The sequence below is a fragment of the Gallus gallus genome, chromosome 9, assembly GCF_016699485.2.
Source record: "Gallus gallus isolate bGalGal1 chromosome 9, bGalGal1.mat.broiler.GRCg7b, whole genome shotgun sequence".
Lineage (NCBI taxonomy): Eukaryota > Metazoa > Chordata > Aves > Galliformes > Phasianidae > Gallus > Gallus gallus.
The window spans coordinates 873,646-897,008 of NC_052540.1; the positions used below are offsets into that span (position 1 = coordinate 873,646).

General features: G+C 43.6%; 1 protein-coding gene across 9 annotated transcripts in view; it reads left to right on the top strand.

The window, feature by feature from the left end:
* The window catches only part of DGKD (diacylglycerol kinase delta), a 57,333-nt gene that overhangs the window by 29,635 nt on the left and 4,335 nt on the right, over positions 1–23,363 (top strand). For 8 of the 9 annotated variants that reach the window (XM_015277197.4, XM_004936945.5, XM_422569.7 and 5 more), the window contains 22 exons: positions 710–812; positions 1,307–1,469; positions 3,458–3,566; positions 4,314–4,453; positions 5,206–5,290; positions 5,816–5,910; positions 6,010–6,109; positions 6,264–6,537; positions 10,121–10,282; positions 11,032–11,160; positions 12,076–12,172; positions 13,144–13,254; positions 14,037–14,133; positions 14,891–14,998; positions 15,824–15,937; positions 16,291–16,425; positions 19,020–19,171; positions 19,909–20,020; positions 20,186–20,278; positions 20,644–20,763; positions 21,089–21,206; positions 22,472–22,602. In XM_015277197.4, the coding sequence (XP_015132683.1) occupies positions 710–812; positions 1,307–1,469; positions 3,458–3,566; positions 4,314–4,453; positions 5,206–5,290; positions 5,816–5,910; positions 6,010–6,109; positions 6,264–6,537; positions 10,121–10,282; positions 11,032–11,160; positions 12,076–12,172; positions 13,144–13,254; positions 14,037–14,133; positions 14,891–14,998; positions 15,824–15,937; positions 16,291–16,425; positions 19,020–19,171; positions 19,909–20,020; positions 20,186–20,278; positions 20,644–20,763; positions 21,089–21,206; positions 22,472–22,602 (2,748 nt within the window). The remainder of the gene's footprint in view (positions 1–709; positions 813–1,306; positions 1,470–3,457; positions 3,567–4,313; positions 4,454–5,205; positions 5,291–5,815; positions 5,911–6,009; positions 6,110–6,263; positions 6,538–10,120; positions 10,283–11,031; positions 11,161–12,075; positions 12,173–13,143; positions 13,255–14,036; positions 14,134–14,890; positions 14,999–15,823; positions 15,938–16,290; positions 16,426–19,019; positions 19,172–19,908; positions 20,021–20,185; positions 20,279–20,643; positions 20,764–21,088; positions 21,207–22,471; positions 22,603–23,363) is intronic. The other variant, XM_040706007.2, reaches the window with a different exon arrangement.

Sequence of the window (23,363 nt, forward strand, 5' to 3'; positions counted from 1 at the left end):
GGTCTTGCTATGTTTCCACTTGTCTCCGAGAAGGGAAGTATTACAAAGTATGAGTTTATGGAGTGTTACAGGGGGATGTTCAGACCCTATACAAACCCTTTGTCTTGCAGTCTTCTAATGTCTTAAGTGCCTTACTCTACTTCGTACTTACTTTTGTGTGGCTTGAATAATCCCTTCTTCTGTCACTTCTTGTGTCCTTCACGTACTCCTCCCTTGTCTTCTTGAATTCCCAGTTTTTTTCTTTCATTGCTACTTTTGATCACAGAATCATGGGCTGGCTTGGCTTGGGAGGGACCTTCTAGTTCCAGCCTCTTGCTGTGGGCAGGGCTGCCACCCATCAGATCAGACTTTCCAGCTGTCCAGCCTGGCCTTGAATGCCTCCGGGAATGGGACGTCCACGGCTTCTTTGGGAGGCTAAGATTTTGAAAGCACAGCACCTGAAGGCTCTTGAAGCCACATAAATTTATCTGCTCCTCTCCAAACTCACAATTCTAGTCTCGTGAATTCAGATGTTGGAAAAGTACATATTAATGTAGAGGAGAGTTAATAGAAGCCTGATAGATCATCCTTTAATGTAACCTAACTGATTGACATTTCCTAGGGATCTTTCCCTCTTTCCTTCCTTCTTACACTTTAAAACCTCTTGTTGGATGATTCTTTGTTACGTGACAGTTCCCAAAAGGATCTGAAATGAATTTGTTTGTTTCAGGTACACACAGCATGTAAAGAGTTGTTGCCAAGCAAGTGCCCTCTTGGGCTATGCAAAGTATCTGTCATTCCTCCTACTGCTCTTAACAGCATTGATTCAGATGGTAAGTATCACTACTAAGTAGTGCCTTCTTTTTCTTCCTCTCAGTCACAGTCCTTCCAGTTAATGCTGTTAATGGCAGATTCTATTGACTTAAATTTCTGCTTTTGGTGCTGCTGAAATTCCAGACTAGAAGATCTTGCTGAAGTATGGTGTAGAGCTGTTTGCTTTGCTTTTGCATTCAGTTTATTGCTCTGTAAAGTCACTATTTGCTGAGCTGCAGCTGTTAACATTTATAAAGGACCAACTCAATTGCAGAAGTGGTTTGGGAGGGCTGGAGAAGCTGCAAAATTTGGCATGCTGTTAGGTGACAAGTGTGACATTTGGCAGCATGAGCTATGGTTCGTGATGGATTCAGGGCTGTGCACATTTGGCATGTTCCCAATGAGTGCCATAAGCACAGGGAACATATTAACTTTTCCAAACTAGGGTATGGAGTGTTGTTTGTTTGTTTTGTCACTTCATCTTTTCTTCCCTCCCCCTCACATCTTAACTCAGGTTTCTGGAAAGCTACTTGCCCACCTTCTTGCACAAGTCCTTTGTTGGTCTTTGTCAACTCAAAAAGTGGAGACAACCAGGGAGTAAAATTTCTACGAAGATTCAAGCAGCTACTGAATCCAGCCCAGGTATTTGACCTTATGAATGGAGGACCTCACCTTGGGTAAGCAGATATTCTATAGAGTTGTGTATTCCTTGTAAATACCAGCAAAGCATGCGGGACTTATTTGATTATAAGCTCATCCTGAAATGTAACAAAGAACTTATTCCTGAGAGAAGACTGGACACATGCGAAGTTTGAGGGAGTTTTCACCTCTCAGTGTTTAGTGTTATTGGTTGACTCAAAATATATGCTGTTGAAATAGACTCTTATATCCATTTGTCAGTAATAGCAGAACAGCTTGAGGGATTTTGGGGGAATTCCAGCAATACTCCCCTGGAAGAAGACCAAGCATGGAAAGATGAAATCCAGAGGAAGTCCGACAATGGTCTCGTAACAGATATCTTGAAATTCTGTCAATGAGTGTTAAGTTAAATTAGGTGAACGGTCAGATGTCAGAGATAGCAAATGAATACTGTTAAAATACAGACATAAGCTGGTAAGTGTGTGAAACATCCATCCTTTAAAGATTAATGGTGATGCTGATAAAGTGTCACTTAAGAATGCTTTCAGTTTTTTCTGTCTATGGATCTAAGTGGCATTTCAGATTTGTTTACTGAATTTCACTAGAATAAGTATTGATTAAAGAAAATGAGAAGAGCTGTGGAACAAATCCCTTTACAGTGCTTCTGCAGCTTTGTTTAAAAAAGAAGCTTGATCTCTAGTTTGCTCCCTCTAAACACTTCTGTTGCATCAGATTTGAGCAACTTTCTCATGAATCAGTGCTTTTTACGGTAAGAACTAACACAGGATGAACGTCCATTGTTTTTTTCTGTGTTTAACTCAAAGTCTGTGACCTGCAGATGCAGAGTGCTAAATTCTGGGATGAGTGATCACTAAGAGCTGCTCCGAACAGTTGTTGGTATCGTAAGAAGTTGTTCCTTGCCATAGTGCATTGCAAAAGACTGACCTTTAAAACTGCAGTGTACTATCCAAAGGATGTGCTTGGCTGATAAATAATTTACAGAGAAATTTTAAAATTAAATACTGTTCTTCTTCCTCACCCCAGTTGGACTGTGCCTATAAGCAGGAGCGAAGGAAAGGAAAGGAAAGCTGTGATACATACTTCTCAAACAGCTGCTCTTGATTGCTTTTTTAAAAATGAAGTGATAGTATGGATTAAAGGCTGCTTCTTAACAATTTACATATTCTAAACTTGTGCCAGTCGAACTGTACCATAAGATGTTGTCATTGCTGATAGACGTGTCAGTAATGCTTGAAGAAATAAGGATTTTCATGTGCTACAGCAAATCCTTTCTAGGCAATAAAGAATAGGTTAAAATAAATAAAAGCAGGCAATAGTTCTGGGAGGTGTTCACTAAGAGGCACAGTTTCAAACGGCTTAAGGAGAGGTCGTTTTTGAGTCTAATATTCTGGAAAGAGTGAATTAGAGAAATTCACACTTGTCTTGGTGGAGCGCTGTTCGCTGCCTGCAGGACAGATGAGGCGCCAGAGAGTTGATTGATGTTGCTTTCCCAGAAGAAGCTTGTGAGGCTTTATATCCTCTTTCAGTTGCCTGCTTTCTTGACTGCATCAAGTTCCCACTCTACTACAAGTCTTGCTTTAATTGGCGTGGCCTTGAGTGCGGAGGCAGTGACATCAGAGCGCTCTCAGCAGTGACAAATAGCTAGTGTTAGGCTGAAGGCAGCAAATGTGCAAAGACGAATTAATTCAATGGATAATAGCTATCACATGCCTGTTTCCTCTTCTGTTCAGACAAAAGTGCCTTGCTTTAGAAGGAGAGTACGTCTGGGACATATTTCTGTCGTGAATAGCCATTGTAAATTGCTTAGCTGTATTAATAATTCCTTATTTATAATCACTTGAATTCATTTGTAATCTGACAGTGGCCTGTATTCATTGTGAAATCAGAGCCTGCTTGAAGTAAATCTGACATGACCGTAACCTAGATTAGAATTGTTTAGCATTCCTTTCTGTAGCAGCTGATTGTTCATCTTCCTTGGTTTTTTTTCCCTTGCCCTTCTGTGTAGCTTACGCTTATTCCAGAAGTTTGACACTTTCCGGATTCTGGTTTGCGGTGGGGATGGAAGTGTTGGCTGGGTTCTCTCCGAAATCGACAGCCTCAATCTTCACAAGCAGGTACCTGCTCCACGAGCTTGCTTGGGTGTAAGAAGGAGGTAACAACTGCAGATCATACGGCTATAGTTTGCCCTGGGACTGAAGCTGCTGAAAGCTTACCATAGCTGTGTATTTGCAGTCATTTTCTGCAGGAAGCAACACTGGGCTAATTGATTATTCCTATCTACAGTGCTCTTCCGCAGTTTCCTTGTAAAAATCCATTTTCAGAGTGGCTCTGAGTTAGTCCTGCTCCATTGCCAGCAGGAACTTATACTTGGAAAGAGCTGCAATTAGAAAGCAGGGATTTCAACGTCAGTAGCAATTCTCATCAATTCCCTTTAATTCTGATGCTGTTCCCAAGCCCTGGGATACCTAGAAATTTCATTTGAATAGGGAAGTCATACAGCCTTTAATTCCTTTCCATTTTGTCTTGGAGATGGCTATGCTAATTTCACGGAAAAGGCAATGTCGCCACCTGATGGTTAAATTAGTCCATCTGTAGGATGGGGTACCTCCTTTCAGCAAGGTACTCTGAATGGTAGTGATAATACAATCCTCACTCAGCTGATAACTTTAAGCAGAGGGAACTTTTCCTTATTTGCAAGCTTTTTTGACTGTTTTCTTCATCCAGTTGCTTCCCCTCCCCCTGGGACTAGCTATTTCTCAATAGCCAGTCTTTGTAAGGAATCAGTCATGTTACTTTTGGCTGTTTATAGTTTGTGCTTTTCCATTTGAATATCAATTTTTGTTTCCTTCTCTCTGATGCAGTGCCAGCTGGGAGTGCTGCCACTGGGAACAGGGAATGATCTTGCTCGTGTATTAGGCTGGGGATCTGCTTGTGATGATGATACCCAGCTCCCACAGATCCTGGAAAAGCTGGAGAGGGCGAGTACCAAAATGTTGGACAGGTGAATAATCAGTGCTGAGTTGCATTTGTTGGGCTTCTTAGTAATTCCAGTTTGAATTTTCTTTGATAATCTTCTGTCAGTTTCTATCAACAAAAGGTAGTCTTGCTTTCCGTGTCACTGCTGCGGAATTGTAATAAGGGAATTGGGTGTCCAGAAATTGGCCCACTTTCCTTTAGGAATGCAAGGCCAATTACAGTGTCTGTGCTTTCTTTTCAGTGCACTTTTCTTACTTTTGACTGGGACTTTATTTTAGAGTTAACCTTGTTCCAGAGTTCTTGTCAATTTAATTTGACAACCTCACACATGATGTTTCAAACTGGTTTTTCTTGGGAAATTTGAAGCAATTTATCTTGAGTTTGGCTTTTAAATGAGAGCTGGACACAGAAATGGACGTGTTTACCTCTTGATATAGCCTGTATATCTTCATACATTTTTAACTTCTTGTCTTTAGAACTGTATTTTGGCATCTAGCATGTTGAATCAAGTAATGCCCATTGAATTGCTGTGAGGAAGGAAAGAAGTAAAGAGAAGGTGCGGGTGCTGTGGGATAGTCGTTCATAATTCTGTCACTCTCTTGGCCCCTGGTTCAGCCCTTGTGCAGTTCCAGTGCGTCCGTGTGACTTCCTTATATTATTCATGCCCTTAACAAAGTGCTCTTCATGCTTCTTGAGTTTCTAACCTGTTAGATCTTCTGGGTAAAGGAAGGAATCATCTGCCATGTGGTGACATCTATTATGCCTCCTTTTCAACAGGTGGAGCATTATGGTGTATGAAACCAAACTCCCTCGGCAGGCCTCCAGTTCCACAGTCACTGAAGATTTCAGTGAGGATTCAGAGGTACTTTGCAAGATGCAGAAAGGGAACGGGTCTGGGAATAATAGCCTCAGAATGAACAAAATGAGAGGCAGTGGTTGAGTTCAGATGGATGTCGTAGGACCTACAGAGATCCTGGGGCTTTAAATCAGTGAAATATTAAAGAGAAGGTTGAGGTTAACAACCGTAGTGGGGGAGTGCTCTGGGACAGGAGAGAGGAAATGATTGGCTACTCTGCTCTCATGGCATTATGTTGTTGGAATTGTGGAAAGCTGCATAGCAATTACAGGAGCTGTGATCTACTGTGGATTTAAACACTGGGCTTTTAGAGATGCTAAGAACTGCACTGCTGATGATTTCTGGGTTCAGAACTAGTTTCTTCATCAAAATGTAGTCTTCAGTGGGTAAATAAATTCTGGACCACGGATATTTTCCAAGGCAAAAAGAAGCTATATAGTGATGGGCTTTTTCTGGGGAGCTGGACATAAACATTGTGTGCTCTGATGTTGGGAGGCAGTGCCCCAGTGGCTTGTTTCTGACTGTCACCAGGTGCAGAAGATTCTCTTCTATGAAGACTCTGTTGCTGCTCATTTGTCCAAAATTTTGACTTCTGACCAACATTCAGTGGTCATCTCCTCAGCCAAGTGAGTACTTAAAGAAGAATTATTCTAAATGAAACTTGCATTGTGAAAATCCTGAGACAATCCTTGCATGACTGTGTTTTCCTTCCCATCTTTGTCTAGGGTGCTTTGTGAGACAGTGAAGGATTTTGTGGCTCGAGTAGGGAAAGCCTATGAGAAGGCAACAGAAAGCTCAGAGGAATCAGAGGTCATGGCCAGGAAGGTAAAATAGAAAAAATGGTTACGGCTTCCTACTTCTGACATTGAAAACTGCTGTTTTCAGAGAAATAGGATAGCAGCAGTTCAGCAAGCTCTAAAAGCTTGAGCTGTCTAGACCTACTATTAGTCCTGCTTAAAACTTCTTCTTCACCCTGTAGTGCTCTGTCCTGAAGGAGAAGCTGGACTCATTATTGAAGACACTGAATGATGAATCTCAAGCATCTTCATCTCTGCCAAACCCTCCTCCCACCATTGCAGAGGAAACCGAAGATGGTGATGGGTCAGGCAGTGCTTGTGATTCTTCCAGTGACCGGTCAGTGGGCTCATCATGTACTGCACGGCCCCAGATATTTCGCCCCCGGGAACAGCTCATGTTGAGAGCCAACAGCTTGAAAAAAGCCATTCGTCAGATTATAGAGCATGCAGAAAAAGGTAACTTGTTAGGAGTCCTGCTTGTGGCTTATTGTGGGCTCTTGAGAAGTATGTGTTTCCATTATTCCGAAGGAGAGTAGAGTTCTTTATTAACAGCAGCTTTCCTTAGCTGGAGAAGCTGTTTGGTAGCCATGGCTATCTAGTTCCATCTCCACTAAGCCCACCTGTTTGAAATGTTGCTTGGTAAATGAGTCTGAAGTTCAAGGTATGTTCTCCCCCAAGGGCTGGTTTAGGAAGTCACTACCCTCCCACACTGTTCATTTGGGTTTCCTGTCTGTCCCCACCCATACCACAACTGTGTCAGTGCAACTGTTTGTGTGGTCTTGCTGTAAAACAGATCTGAAAATACTTGGGAAGAAAGCATTTTAAGTATTTTAACTTGGATTGTTTCAGACATCTCTTCATAGTACAGCCCAGCAAAACAGTGCAGTGGTACAACTGAAAGGGCAGTGAACTGTAGCACAAGGCAAGAGAATGCAGAAACTTCTTAAATGAGCTTTCTTACTGGGAAAATGTTATAATGCTGCACCTAGATACAAATCAGTCCTGTTCCTGTGTTAACTGCCTGGGCAGACGACCCTGTTCTTCTCACCTTGGGCCTTATTATGACCCCATCCACTCACACCCTTAGCTCTAAGTCTCATTTCCTTCAAAAAGCTTCTGTCTCACAGATGTTAGTCATAAACCTGGTGGTTTAACTTAGACCAAAGGAAGTATTTAGCAGCTTCTTATTGAAGATAAAAGCATCGAAGCTGCAGATGTTTGTCCATGTATCACAGAATTACAGAATTACAGAATGGCCCTGGCTGGAAGGGAACTCAAGGATCATGAATCTCTAACCCCCCTGCCAGACACGGCCACCAACCTCCTCATTTACTAGACCAGGTTGCCCAGGGCCCCATCCAACCATCCCCTCCAGGGACGGGGCATCCACAACCTCTCTGGGCAGCCTGTTCCAGCACCTCACCACTCCTTGTAAAGAACTTCCCCCTAACATCCAACCTAAATCTTCCCTCTTTTAAGTTAAAACCGTTCCCCCTTGTCCTGCTGTTAGCTACCCTTGCAAAGAGTTTACTCCCTTCTGTTTATAGGCTTCCTTCAGGTACTGAAAGGCTGCAATGAGGTCACCCCGCAGCCTTCTCTTCTCCAGGCTGAATAAGCCCAGCTCCCTCAGCCTGTCTTCATAGGGGAGATGCTCCAGCCCCCTGATCATCTTCGTGGCCCTCCTCTGGACTCTCTCCAACAGCTCTCTGTCTTTCTTGTACTGGGAGCTCCAGACCTGGACACAGTACTCCAGGTGGAGCCTCACAAGAGCAGAGTAGAGAGGGACAATCACCTCCCTGTCCCTGCTGGCCACCCCTCTCATGATGGAGCCCAGGATATCATTTGCTTTCCAAGCTGCAAGAGCACACTGCTGGCTCATATTAAGTTTGTCATCCATCAGGACCCCCAGGTCCTTCTCTGCAGAGCTGCTCTCAAGGACTGCTCCTTCCAGTCTGTATAGATGCCTGGGGTTCCTCCAGCCCAAGTGCAAAACCCTGCACTTTGCCATCTTGAACTTCATTAGGTTCACCCGGGCCCACCTTTCAAGTCTGTCAAGGTCCCTCTGAATGGCATCCCTTTCTTCCACTGTGTCAACCGCACCACTCAGCTTGGTGTCATCAGCAAACTTGCTGAGGGTGCACTCAATTCCGTCATCGATGTCGCTGATAAAGATGTTAAAGAGTACTGGTCCCAAGACAGACCCCTGGGGGATGCCGCTCGTTACCTGCCTCCACCTGGACATAGAGCCATTGATCACCACCCTCTGTCTGTAGCCTTTCAACCAATTTCTTATCCGACAAGTGGTCCACCCATCAAATCCACATCCCTCCAATTTGGAGATAAGGATGTGGTGGGGGACCATGTCAAAGGCCTTGCACAAGTGCAGGTATATGACATTGGTTGCCTTCCCCTCATCCACCAATGCCATCACTCCATCATAGAAGGCCACAGGATTGGTTAAGCATGACCTCCCCCTGGTGAAGCTGTGCTGGCTGTCTTGGACCACACGCTTATTCCTCGTGTGATCGAGCATGTCGTCCGGGAGGATCTGTTCCATGATCTTACCAGGCGCAAAGGTGAGACTCACCAGTCTGTAGTTCCCTGGGTCCTCCTTGCTCCCTTTCTTGTAAATGGGAGTGACGTAACCCTTCCTCCAGTCGTCTGGGACCTCGCCTGACAGCCACAACTTCTCAAATATGATGGAGAGCAGCTCGGCAACCACCTCAGCCAGCTCCTTCAGAACCCTGGGATGCACGCCATCCGGCCCCAAAGACTTGTACTCATCCAGTCTCATGAGGCGGTCTCGGACCTGCTCTGCCCTTACAGTGGGGGGGGGATTTATCCCCCTGGTCCCCACCTAGAGGTTTGGGGATGCAGGGCTCAGGGATGTGAGAAAGACTAGAATCCTGGTCACCAGTGAAGACTGAGGCAAAGAACTCATTCAGTACCTCAGCTTTCTCTTTGTCTGTTGAAGCCAGTTCTCCTTTTAAATTTACTAAAGAAGGTACACCCGTTTTGGCTTGTCTCTTCTGGCCAATGTCCCTGTATATGCACTGTATACCTGAATATGCACTGTAGAGAGCAACTATGTAGTAAGTTACAAATCTTTGCAGTGTTATTTGGATTTCCAGCACTGCATCATCGTATGCAGCCTTTGCTGAAGGTGAAGATATATGAAATGATGGAAGTTGAGCAAACAGCCTGCGTCTCTGAAGTAGAGATCCTGACCTTGGTGCTGCCTCACTTTGCTGCTGCTTACTTTGTGCTGATTTGATGCTTTTTGGAGTTCTTTTGAAGCCCAATCAATTTGCTTAATCCAGCAGTATTTGTTTGTTTGTTTGTTTGCTGGGCTAGCGGGTTGGATTTCCTTGTGGATAGTTCTCATGAACTGCAGAGTCAGCACAAGATGGGATAGAAGCTCTGAAAGAAGTGGTGAGCTGGTAGATCAGCTGTGCCCTGTGAGAGGTCGCTGGGGAGGAAGCACTGTTGTTTACATTTGATTATTTAAGCAACGTGCTAGCTTTAATTCTTGCCAGTTCTGGGGCAGACTCCAGTTACATTTCAGATGTATTTATTCAACTTGTCCAAACTGTTTTCCTTCTTCCAAAGAATGTGATTTGATTCTTTTTTTGTTTGTTTGTATTGTTTTTTTACCAAGTTCCTCCTGGTTGTATGTGCCTAAGAGTCCTTTTCAAGTGACTTGTCTTATTGCCCTACTACAGATTAAGCAAACAGAAAATTCAATTTCATCGATCATTTAATGTCCTACTGGTTAGAATTTCTGGCAGCATCTGAATGTGAATAAGTGGAAGCCCATCACTTGTAGCACAGTTTGCATCTTGGGAAGCCTGACTAAAAGGCTTAAAGTTGGATGCTTCTGTTTAGAACCTCGTTGCTGAAGCTCTCTGCAGAAAAAGCAAAAGACTAAGCCATTCCAGCTCCAGAAGCTTTTAGAGTCCCATCCTACTGTTATTTCTGTCAGTGAGAGGTGTTTTCTTCCTAGAAAAGTTGTAATCACCTGCTTTCTCTTTCTTCATAGCTGTAGATGAACAGAATGCCCAGACCCAGGAGCAAGAGGGCTTCCTCCTTAGTCTCTCAGCCTCTGAAGAGGGCAAGGAGCTTAGGAATGAGGACAAAATCTCCCTGCAGTCATCACACAGCAGCAGCTATGGATTGTCCAAAGGGAGGAGCCAGCGAAAAGGTACTGGTTTGGGGCTGCCACCATGCAACTCTCACCTGCAAACTGCAGTTCTGTTAGTTGTGAGGGATGTGTTATGTGTATTGCCTTCCACATTCTTTTCTCTACTTTTTAACTTCAGATGCTTAGCTTTGCATATTTCTGCTCTCAGCCCTGTGTCCTTATGCACCATTTTTGATACGTTGCTGATGGTCTAATTTCTTAGCATATGGCCCCTAGAATTCCAAAATTTTCTTGCCACTTCGCAGTAATCTGCATTCTCTTGGCTTCCAGTGCTTGGACAAAGATGGCCTTGAGAATTTTTCATGTCATCTACCTGATGACTTATCCCTGTAAGCTCCTGCCATCCTTTACAGTTGACAGGGGTCAGAACCCAGTTTGTTTAAATAACTCCATTATGTGAATAATTTTAGAGATCCTCAGTCGCTCCAAGTTTATTTGGAACTTAACTGAGTATGAGCTGGGAGCCAAATATGCTATCTGTTGTGCTGCTGGCACCAAAAGATTTTTCTCGTCTCTATTTCTAATATTTGCCTGTCACATTTCTGCACCTCTAGTCTGTGAGGTTTTCTGGCTGCACATATGCCACATCTCTGTCTCTTAATGACAGTTTCTGCGAGCTCTTTTTCAGTGGCCAGAGTATTTTTGATATTGACTGATTCATAAGCTAGTCTCACCGCTCAAGTTGTGCTGTTATGTGCTGGTCCGAATCACATGTTTGTCAATAGCCATGTTTGTGTTATGTTTTACAGCATCCAAGTCTCCTTGTGAAAGACAAATAAGCAAAGGAAGTTTATCACTGGGCAGTTCTGCATCTCTTCCTCCCCAGACGGGAAACCGGGACAACTTGCCAATGCTGAACACAAAAATCCTCTACCCAAGTGAGTGTAATACTCACCACCATTCATTCAAGCAGCCCACTGGAGTACGGCTGATGACAGCACAGGCTTAAGCCTCTGTGTAAAACATGACATTTTTCTGACTGATGTCCTTTTGCTGGGTCCACTTGGAAATAAATCTCTTTGTAGATAACTTTCCACTAGAACATAACAGTGGAGGCATGGAGTGATTGTAATAGTTTTCAATACCGCTGAGACCTGCCACTGTGCAGTGGCAGAATTTTTGTGTCAGTTACAAGGAGATTCTGAACTTAAAAGGAGCTTGAGAAGGCTGATGAGGTGCCAGACAGCTCAGAGGAGTTTCTGGAAAGTGGCAGCCATGGATTGGGAGCAGTAATCTGTGTGAAGGCTGCACAAACCTAGCAGAATTCCAGCCTCGTGCATCTTGTGTAGCAGCTTCTCTCCATCACTCCTGTGCTGTCCTTCTACCTCTTCACCCAGTTACTGGTTCAAATTGTTTCTTCTGGAAGCAGGCTATTTTCTCACTCTTTGAAAAAGATAATGTTCGTGTGTTGCCATCTAATAATTTTAGAAGCTGGAGACAGTAATTCTTGGGTGACAAGGGGAGTAATTTCAGTCCTTCTCCTCTCTTGCTCCATGAAGCAGGGTGTTGCATGTCTCACCGTGAAGCAGAATACCTGCTGTAGTGAATATGCTGCCATTGTCCATTCTCATGTGTCTGTACAATTGTGCTGTTGGCCTCAGGTGATATTGTGTCACCCAGCAGGCAATCCCAGAAACTCTTCTTGTTGAGAGTGCTGAGTCTTCTGGAGTGGAAGAAAGCACAATGCTAGTTGCTTTCCACAGTGAGTGACTGGAGTTAATGTAGTCTGAGACTGAAATGACATGTTTTCAGTTTATTACATCATGATCTTCCCATTGCCAATTTTCCTACAGATATCCGTGCTGGCATGTCTGGGTCTTTGCCTGGGAGCTCTGTCATCAGCCGCTTGTTGATCCATGCTGATCCCTTCAACTCTGAGCCTGAAAATCTGTGAGTATGCCCAGTTGAAGTCAGTGGGCATTTCCAAATGAATATCAGCATTTTGCTGACAAGTAGAGACATTTGGAGAGCTAAATAATGGACTGCCACAACTCAGAGTTACGTAAATGAAATCATATGCTGGTGCCAGTGAGGGTCATCTTATGTAGTTATTATTCATGCAGTGACATATACTAATGATAATAGTAATAATAAAGTATAACGTGACAGACTCACAGTAGAAGACTTTTAGGTTTTAGGTGAGAGAATGCAATCCAAATCAGTTTTCTCCCAACACTCAGAGATGACTCCAGCTTTCAGGGAGCAGGCAGGAAGTTGTGTGGGAATCAGCACCATGGAGGTCAAAGAAATCTCATGGTCAGGGCACAGTAGGGCAGACAGGTAGCAAATGTGTTGTGAACTCTTTTTCAAATCGTTCCTGCTAAGTTCTTTAACAGATAAATTCAGTTAATGCAGATTTAATGTTTTTTTGTTTTTTTTTTCTTATGGGATTCAGTGCCCCTGAGATTAGGTTACTTTTGACTTTATTTGTCAGGCTGTAATTAACACCTAATATATACATACTTCAGCAATTAGCATTGCAAATGTTTTGTGTGCCTTTTTCACAACTACGTTGACCAGGCATGTAGCTTTTTATAACTCAAATGTAGACTTTGGAGTATGTTCTGGTGGCAAGGGGAGAATTCCTCCACAAATCTTGTAGCTGTGAAGTACTCAGGTCAGAGGCTGCAGACTGGGGGCCTCTGCTCAGTTGCCTATTTTGTGGTTTTAGGTTTTAGGCAGTGCTCATCTTCCCAGCAGTGCTCATCTGACATGTTGGCATACAGCCTTCTTGTTCTTCACCTTTTTATACAAAGGAATTAGTAGGTGGCCAAGTGGGGCATGTGAGATGTATCCCACATGGTATGTAGACTTAGGAGTGAGAGTTTTGGGGTTGTGTGTTGTTTTTTGCTACTTTACAGAGAATGTTATACAGAGAAGTGTGTGATGAATAATTACTTTGGGATTGGACTGGATGCAAAGATTTCTTTGGACTTCAACAACAAACGTGATGAGCACCCAGAGAAATGCAGGTGGGTTTGATATTGACTGACCTTTGACTACTGCCAGAAGTGACTGAAATCAGTTTATGTTTTCATACAAGCTTTTGAAGCCAGTTGTCTGGAAGTATGCTGAATAGATACATCATCAGTCTCACCTGTGTGATCTTCTTTTTTGAAGGTTAGGAAGATGACTTGAAATCGTGATGAAGGAGATGATTTTCTGATTTATTACTGATTTATTATGCTGTTGTGGATCTTTGAGAGACTACATCAGTGTGGATACAGTGCTTTGGTTCCATTTACTGTGTGATCTCACACACAAGTTTTTCTCCTGGACTTCCTCGGAGAAGAACACATCTCAGCTTTAGGTGCTACTGAGGCTGAATTTGGCCTTGACACTACATTAATACAAACAAACCACTGTATCTGTCACAGGCTTTGGCCTTTTAAATACCTGGGCAACTAGAAGATGATTTGTATAGCATGGGGTTGGTATATTTTCTTGACATAAGCTAATGTTGCAAAACAGTTGATGTCCTGGTGTATGAGACGGACCCCTTCTAGGCTGTGGGAATCTCTCTTTGTGTTTGGTAATAAATGTTACTCAGTTATCCCAAGTGATACTTTTTTCAAGGTGAATATTTTCCTAAGATAACTGATGGTAATTTTGAGTGTTTGACCCTTTTGGAAGCAAAGCTCATTCGTTTTTTGGGGTGTAGGAGGTGCCATTTCAAACTATGTGGATGCTTTTGCCTTTGAGTGAAGAAGTAAATGCCACTCCTGACCCTTTCTCTTTTGTTTTGCTCCCTTAGAAGTCGTACCAAAAACATGATGTGGTATGGAGTATTGGGGACCAAGGAGCTGTTACACAGAACATATAAAAACCTGGAGCAGAAAGTGTTGCTGGAGGTGAGGAATTAGCATGTCCTTCTGTTGCTAAAACTGGAGTACATAATTGCATCTCCTTCAGATCCTTTGATTTTTGGATTTTTGGCATGGTGATTCTCCTTGCTGACTAGGATGTTTCCCTTACCTGCTCGATAGAGCATACTTGCTGTATCTTTGTGGTAGCTGGAAGTGGTTTTTCCTAGTTCTGGAAAATAACTTGTATTCTCAGCCCATTATAAGAAGCATCATCCTGTTGGAAAGCAGTAGCCATCCCCAGCTCCATATTAAGCATGGGTAGGATTGCTACATGTGGCGTCTCCTGTGAAAACAGCATTTTAGATGGTGTGAAGGAAAGCTTTTAATTTAACTGTGCTATAAGGTAGATCAAACAAGAAAAATAATTATTCCTGTATTGCCCACCCACAGCATGAACAACTGTAACAGGGAGACCCTCATCGCAGCAGGCAGTTCAGAAGTTTTATTCCCCTTTCTGGAACAGACTAAGAGGCTCTGCCAAGCCTCTCAGGTGTTCCTTTTGCCTGTTTGGGGTAAAGAAGCAACAGTCTCTCTCTACAGCCTACCTCTGCCAAAGGAGAGGTGGTTCGTGAAACATGAATGAATATGTTCTTTTACTCTGTTAGATGGAAGAGTAAGTTGAAGAAACCTGAATAATTTTTTGCTCAGCTATTCCATACAGGCTGTTTCTAGAGTATATACTGTGGCAGAAGAGGTTCTCTACTGCTGTGGTGAGAGTAATGATGCCTACTTTTCTGTATAGTGCGATGGGAGGCCAATCCCTTTGCCCAGTCTCCAGGGAATTGCTGTACTCAACATTCCCAGCTATGCAGGAGGCACCAATTTCTGGGGTGGAACCAAGGAAGATGATGTGAGTATTCTCTGAGATAGCTCAGGAAATGTTTTAAATTGAAGTTGCTTCTAGAGTCATAGCTGCTGAGAACAGAGCTTGGAAGAAGGGGACCAGGGGCATGTCTGCCTGTATTTCTTTTGTGAGTTGGCTAGAATACTGAAAAGTCACTATTCAGCAGGTTTGCACCCAAGCAAATCTGTAGTGATTCAGAAAGAAACCAGATGCTGTCCTGAGCACGTCACTTCCAAGAAGTATGCTAAATTTTACTCAGAAGGTGGTGAAGCAATGAAACAGGTTGCCCAGAGAAGCCATGGGTGCCCCATCCCTGGAGGTGTTCGTGACTAGGCTGGATGCTGCCCTGGGCAGCCTGACCTAGTGAGGGGAAACCCTTCCAATGGCAGAGTTTGGAAACGGATAGGCTTTAAGGTCACTTACAGAATGGCTTGGGTTGAGATTTTATGAAATTGACCTCCTGTCCTCAGTCTGCTTGAGAAGGAAAGCCCCTTGAAGGCACAGGGAGCTGGATCCAGTCAGAAACATTGTATTATTTGAAATGAAAGAACTGCCTATTCTTATAAGAATAATTATTCCCTTGTGAGTACAGTCTTTGTGTTAGAATTACGCTTTCACTGCCATTGAAAGCACAGTGGAAATATTGAGGCTCTTTTTATCTTTCTGGTATCGCTGCAAATCTTTACCTTCTATCCTCATTGTTAATTCTGGTACAGCTTAAATAGCACAACTGAAAACTAAGCCCCAGCTCTGTACCAACAGGGGGAAAAGGAAAACCTCTCAAACAGAGCTGCATGTCAGTTGAATTCTCTCTCCCTTGTGTTTGACTAGACATTTACAGCCCCCTCCTTCGATGACAAGATTTTGGAGGTGGTAGCCGTGTTTGGTAGCATGCAGATGGCAGTGTCACGAGTGATAAACCTACAGCATCATCGGATTGCACAGGTATCAACTGCTTTTATGAGCTCTTCTTGCCACCTCCATCTCCAGCTGGTGATGTTTTTGCCAGTTTCATTCTGTAAAGCCTTCCTTCCTGTTCTCTCTTGTCCATGAAAGAAGATGCACCAAGGTTGAGAAGGTGCATATTCAGGGGCAATGTGGATATGGAGTTTTATGCTGGTGTTCATTGTGGGAGGAGTTAGATGGGCATTTCTAAATACGGATAGTCCAAAGACACAGCAAACGATGCCTGTATGATCTAGAAGAAACAAAGCTACAGTACCTGAGGAAGTGTTTTGGAATTAGTGTCTCATGCTTCTGAAAAAGCAATGTTTCTGTATTGCAATCATTTCTTGCAGTGTCGAACTGTGAAGATAGCCATCCTGGGAGAAGAGGGAGTTCCTGTCCAAGTGGATGGGGAAGCCTGGATCCAGCCTCCAGGTTACATCTGGATTGTTCATAAGAACAGGGCACAAACCCTGACCCGAGACAGGGTAAGAGCTGCTTTGGATGCATTGTACAGCACACTCATGGGTTCTGAAGTCACATGTTCCTGCAGCGTGTCTGTGGCCACACATGAAAGCTTATCTTGGTGGATGCAGGAAGTAAGACTCTCTGGAAAGAATATGGTTAAGCTTGCATTCACTACTTGGGAAATCATATAGGTAAAGTTTTGTCAGGCTTATTTTGCATTGTTTTTCTAGGTGCCCTGTGACACAACATTTCTTAACGTGCTGTTTGTCCCTGATTAGCTGAGTGCTGTGGGCTGACTAGATTCAACTGCTCAATATTTTGATTTCTCTTTATTGTTCAGTATGTGACTTAAACCTCATTGGCCAAGGAAAGTGTGTCTCATGCCTGGTTCAGCAGCGTATCTGATGAGTACTAGCATGTAAGGAAAGTCTTCTTGCTCTTTTAAAGTATTATTGAGTGGTGGGAAGCTAAGGGAAAGGATAAAGGAATTGCTGTAGTGACACAGCTCTGCAATTGTCCATTGATAAACAGTTTTGTTGACTGGAGTTATTAATAGTTACCAGCATAGCATGCTTTGAGAGCAAACTGAAGTCCTCTGCAAAGGACTCATCTGCTGAAAAACAGGAAAAGAGAGAACAACTAAGAACAGAAAAAAAGGGAAAGCAGCCTGATTCAGACCAGGGACATTCCCTGTAAAGAGGTTGCAAGTATGATAGTGTGAAAAGAAAGGCTAGGTAGACCTGCAAGGCCCCTGTCGTGGTAGAACAGGGCCCAAGCCCCCCCTTTAGCTAGGAGGGAACAGTGGATATTGGCAGATGTTAGGGAGAAGGAGACAGGAATATGTGCACAGTCTTCCCTGGAGGGATGGAGAGTTTCTGCAATGTCTCCTTTTTGAGAGGGAGAGTGAGTGAGATAGCACAGAGAGTCAAGAGGAACAGGATTTGTGCTGAAAAGGTGAGAGAGGGAAAAGGAAAGGCAGCCTACACATATGTCGTAGTGGGAAAGGAAGGAAGCATATAAGGCAGGTAGGGCACGTGTCCTTACAGAGTGTGCTGTGTGTTGGACGAACTGAAGCTATTGTTGTGCCACCCCACTTCACCCTGCCTGCAAATCAGGTTCTGCAGACATGGAGCTGCAAGTAAGCAACAAGTTCCAGTTTTGCAGAGCAGCATTCAACTCTTATCTTGACCACAGGCTTGTCCTTATTTCTCCTGCTGTCCTTGTGATTGTCACTGCACACCCTTTCCTTCATGACACAGAACCAGTCTGTCCTGTGAAGTAGATGAAGTGGGGTCCTGTTTTTGAGTGTGCAGCCCCATACCTCTGGTAGCATTTTTCAAATATGGTATGGGATGTTTGGTTTCTTCTAAACTTAAGTTGGAAAAACTCACATTACCTTGTGGCCTCATATGGACCACTGAAGAGGCATCATCAAGGCTGAGATCATCAGATAGCTTGCACAGAGCTGACAAAGCTTGTTTTTATCTTGTGTGAGAAGCTGCAGGGGAAGGCAGTGCTTTACCTCAGGACTTCATAGGTATTTGCAAATGCAGGAAAATGATGTGTCCTGAGGGCAATTGTGTTCTGTTAGACACTGGATCTTCTGCTCCATCCATCTCCCCACCCCTTAGCCCTGTGCTCCTGACCTAGTTTGTGCTCGTCTCACTTGAATTTCCAGGCCCAGGATCCATGACTACCATTTTCTTTTCCCTTCCCCTCTACTCATTGCACTCATTCTCCTTTCCTTTTCTGGCTCCACAAATTTCTGTTTTTTTTTCCCCTGAGAATGGTGTGCACCCTGTGCTTGTTACCCTCTCTTCTCTGAATTCTGCCTATCTCAGTTGTCCCCTTCATGGTCCCTTCCCTTGTCTGACCTTCTCTATTCTGATTTTATGTGCTCTTTGATCCTTCTCTCCTTGCCAAGAGATTCTGTGTGTCAGTTCTTGTTCTCATCATATCCAGTTTAGATCTTTCTGCATTGGATCTGTTTTGCTTCTGCTCCCTTAGCACTAGCTGAAGGCAGCAGAAATGTTGGTAAGGCTGCAAGCAGGACGGGCCCTAGCTTTGAGTTCAGCTGCTAGTCCTGCCCTTACTGCAGAAGTTCAGTTTACTTCCAGATAAGGACAAGTCTTGAACGTTTTTAATTATCAACTCTGAGATGTAGCTTGAAGAGAGATGCGCAGTAATTCAACTGCTCTCTCCATCCCCCAGGACTTGTAATTTGTCCAACTCTGTGAATTTTTGCTGAATAGCAGAAGACGCTTTCTTGGGGACACGTCAGAAGTCAGATTCCTGCTGTACAGTGTAGAGGCAATAGAGATACTCAAAGCAAGGACACGAGGGAATTGGTGAATTTTTGCTGGTCTGGCTCACAGGAGTGGACTAATGCTTTTACTAAAATAAGACTTAAATAGAAACTAAGCCAAGGCAAGGGAGTGATATGGAAAATTTCAGCTCAAACAGCTGAAGTTAGCAAAGTTACCAACAGCTGAACAGTGAAAGTTGTCTATACCAGACATGCATGTTTTACAGGCATTGGCCACATAAAACCCTTGCGTTTAATAAGAGACTTATCTTACAGTATCTTACAGTTTGCTTGCTGTGGTTTCTTTAGGCATTTGAGAGCACCCTGAAGTCCTGGGAAGACAAACAGAAGTGTGAGTTGTCCCGACCCTCCTCTTTCTCTCTGCAACCAGAGATCATGTCTGAAGAAGAATCCACCCAGATCAACCAGTTTGGTCAAACTGCAGGCGCTCTGATCCACAGGTGAGGCTCAATTTGGTTTTGGTGAATAAAGCTGTTCTCTGGTGCCTAATTGTTCTTGTCCTGCATTTCTGTTCACTTTTATCTTCTGCTGTGCTAATCCATGTCACTGGGAGTTGTGTTTTCATTATGTGCTACCCCAGCTGCATGGGGACTGAAGTTGAATAAACTTTAAGTTATTCTGAATAAAATATATTACTTTTATGAGTAAAAAGGGATCACTGAATCTCGAAACAACTCAATAGCTTTAATTGTCGACGGCCGTTATCAGAAGTGAAACGGAGTCCTCTCTGGGAGCTCCCATGGCAAGTTGGTTTCGTGTAACCCTGATGCCCAGCATCAGGAAGATGTCACTTTATACTCCTCCATTACTCAGATATTCTGCCCCTTGGTCTTGGCTTTTGAGGGAATATGCCCAGAGTCATACCAAAGAAACGTCAATTAAACTGCTGTGTGTGCATCTGCCTTTTAAATCACTGCAGTCACACTAAAATATCTTGGTTGCATTTCAAACTGATTGCAACTCATGCACAGAACTGAATATGTGTATGGAGTTGTGTATGTGAAGTCTGCCTTGCTTTGCCTATGCATGCTCACTGTAGAGGGGAGAATAGCCCTGCTTTGCCAGAGGCTGTGCCTCTCTGTTCCTGTCAGTCTGATGTGTATTAAAGGAGATACCCAGTCAGAAAAGATCTCTTGCTTTGAGCATATGCTGATGCAATCTGTAATTCTCTCTTTAGCATTCGGGAAATAGCCCAATCCTACCAGGACATGGAACAGGAGCTTGCCCATGCTGTCAATGCCAGCTCCAAGTCTATGGACAAAGTCTACGCTAAATCCAAGTCTACAGAGGTACTTCACTCCCTTGGCATCTTTCTTTTGGTTCTTGTTCTGTAGCACTTGGTATCCCTTTCTGATTGACCAAAAGTAGGCCTTGCTTCTCTAAAACTTCTTCCTTTTGACTGCTCAAACCTCTGCATTTCCAGGCTTAATTTGCGCATTAATGGTTTCCCACAGGGTCTGAACTGCAGCCTTGTTGTAGAGATGGTGAATAATGTCAAAGCCCTGCATAATGAGACAGAACTACTGATGGCAGGCAAGATGGCACTGGTAAGAAGCACAGAAGGAGAGTAAAGCAGAATCACTTCCTCTCCTTCTCTACTGTGACCTTGGCAGCAACATTGTATTAGTTGTGGTCCTCTTTGTGTTTGTAACAAGTCACTTAAAATGTTGTCATGCAGGAGTTGGAATGGTGTTGCTGGATAAATGGGATGAGCAGTCAGGTTAGTTTGCTCAGTGTGGAGCTCGGAAAAGATGCAAATTATTAACTTGGCAGTGTCTGAGTGGGGTGGCTGCTGTTCATATCCTTCTCAAATGAGGAACTGCCCTGTCAGCTAGGAATTTTAAGGCATGCGCGTGACTGTGTGTTCCACCACATGGCTTTTAACTCTACTTTGCTTCTATTTCTGATCCAGCAATTAGATCCTCCCCAGAAGGAGCAGCTTCAAGCAGCCTTGGCAGACATGGACCTCCAGTTGAGGAAACTGGCATACATCCCTTGGCTGTGGCAGCTTATGGAGCCTTGTGATGAGGAGGTGAGGAGGACCACAGGTGTATTTTCTTAGCTGTTTTTCACTACTTGGTTGTGTTTGACTTCCTGTGAATATATGACTGATGTGAGAAAAAATTATTGAGAAGGAAACTCAGCTCCCTAAGACTAAAGAAAGTAATTTCCTGCTAATGACCCTTGACTGACTTGGGATCAGCTTTCTCCATTTCCTTCCCTGTCTTGGTCAGAATGAGTTTAGAACTGTTTTCCTCTTTTGCAAGGTCATTGACCTAAGTTTGACAGTTCTTGTTTGTGGTCTGTTCCTGCGAACTTACGTATGTTTTCCTCATTCTCTCTCTCTGTTCCTTCAGAATCAGATGCTGGATTATTCTAAACGCAGCCGCAGCGGCAAATTCCGGCTGGTGACCAAGTTTAAAAAAGAGAAGAACAACAAAAATAAGGAAACACATAGTAGCATGGGATTGCCGGGTACCAAGTCTGCTCACGTGTTGTCTCTCTCTTTGTCACACCAGTGTGGTCACAACACTACACGTTCTCTCTCTGTTTCTTCCCATGTTTTCTCTGTCTTCTGTTTCGCTTGCCTCAGCCTTTTCTTGGAATGGAATCTTTCTGACATGGCAGAGTAGTTTATTGCTGTGTTCTGAGTCATGATCCCTCAGTGCTAAGCAGATATTTCTGAGCTGAAAAAGGAGGTACCCTCTGAAGAGTTCGGCCTACATCTGGCCATTTTCTAGGATATTTTTAAGGGAGCTTAGTGAAGAGAATTTGAGGATTTTGGCATTTTAGGTATCAAAACGACTGTGGGGCCCAAGTCCGCGTAACTCCAGTCTTTTCACTACTGATTCTCTGTGATATGGTTAATGATGTTTTTCTCAGTGACTCACTTTCAAGACTTTAATCAGGCTTCATGTCTAAATGGCTGGGAATCAGCATCACCAAAGATGCACTCTGACCTTTAATCCTACTGGTCTGTAGATGAATGCTGGCCATGAATCAACAAATTGTCAATCAGAACACTTTCTCTCCAGTTGGGTTAGTTGATTTTTGGTTTATATTCTACTTACGAAGACCTCCTCCTAAAATTCAGAAGTACTATCTGTTCTGTGTGTTCCTGGGTCCTTTCCTCTGTCATGGAATTGCGGGTACAGTCTCCTCCTGTCTAGCATGCTGGTGCTCACTCATTGCCTCTCAGAACTTAGGAACATTTTTCTTCTCTTATTTAGAGGCTGTGCAAGAAGGTGGAAGAACAAGCTTTTCCTCACACTTTAGGTAGTGGGGTTGCTGTTTTGTTTACTGAGCACAAATGTTCATACATAGTAGCAATACATAATAGCAAGCTAACCCATGCTTGATTCTTGATATTATTTTATGACCATTTTGTAAGCACAGAGATATCAATGAATTTACTCTTAAGCATGGGGGTAAATTTAAAAAAAAAAAGAAGAAGAAGAAGAAAAAAAGGATACTCAATCCTTTATCAAAACAACATGCGCTCCTGGCTTTACTCCTGCTATAGCCTCTACTTAAGAGAAAAACTCTGATCTTACTCTACCCTACCTCCTATGTTTGAGGCTGTAGATTGTGCTACACATTCTTTTCCTCCCCTTGTTCTGAGGCTGTGGTGTACTGCTTGCTGTCCTCCTCTGGCACTGAGTGCTGATGGTGTCCTCACTTCTCACTTTCTTCTGGGATTCTGGGTACTGAATGCACTCCTGCTTTTCCATCTCTAACAGTTCACCTCTGGGGAACGGAGGAGGTTGCGGCTTGGCTTGAGCATCTCAGTCTTTGTGAGTATAAGGATATCTTCATCCGGCATGACGTCCGGGGCTCTGAGCTCCTGCACCTCGAACGGAGGGACCTCAAGGTACTTTCATGACTGGCTCATCAGAAATAGCCAGCTCCATCTGCATGACCTTCTGTGCTGAATGTGCTTGGTAACGGTCTGCCCACTGGTTACTCCATGTGTCTTGGCAAGATGAATGGGTTCATTGCAGCTTTGTTTTATTTTCTTGCCATTTGAGGTCATCTTATATTTAATAGCAGAGGGGTAGAACGGCTAGCTGAGAGACCAGCTGTGTAACTCTCCACAGCTTACTGGAGATGGAAAACAGTCCAGCACACAGATTGCAAAAAGTGTTCTTGAGAGTTTAAGTTTTCAACTTCTCAGCTGCTGAACCATCTTTGCAGGACATGCTTCAATTGGGAAAACTTGGATCTTGTGTTATAGTCACTGGACAAATAGGTCATTGCACTTCCTTAAAAGAAGTGACACTGCGAGATGGAGAGAACCTTTTAGAAATAGTACTTAGTAAGGATATTGCACAGCTTTTCTTCTCATTGAGATACGCTTTCCCCACAGGGAAGGAAAATTGAAAGCAGTGGTTCTTTGCATGTATTAAATAATTTTGTCATCATTCTGGTGACTTGCGTGTGGCAGAAATAAATTTTGACATAATGTAGTGCATGGCATTGCTTGAGTGACCTTTAGATCTTGTTTGTACTTTTGACCAGCTTTCTGTTCCAGGTTTTGCTGTAATTTCTGTAGCTGATCTCTCTGCATGCCATCCAGCTACAGCGTGTGGTTTGCTGTGTGGTGCCCAAGTGTTCACACGTGTTTTTTGGTGT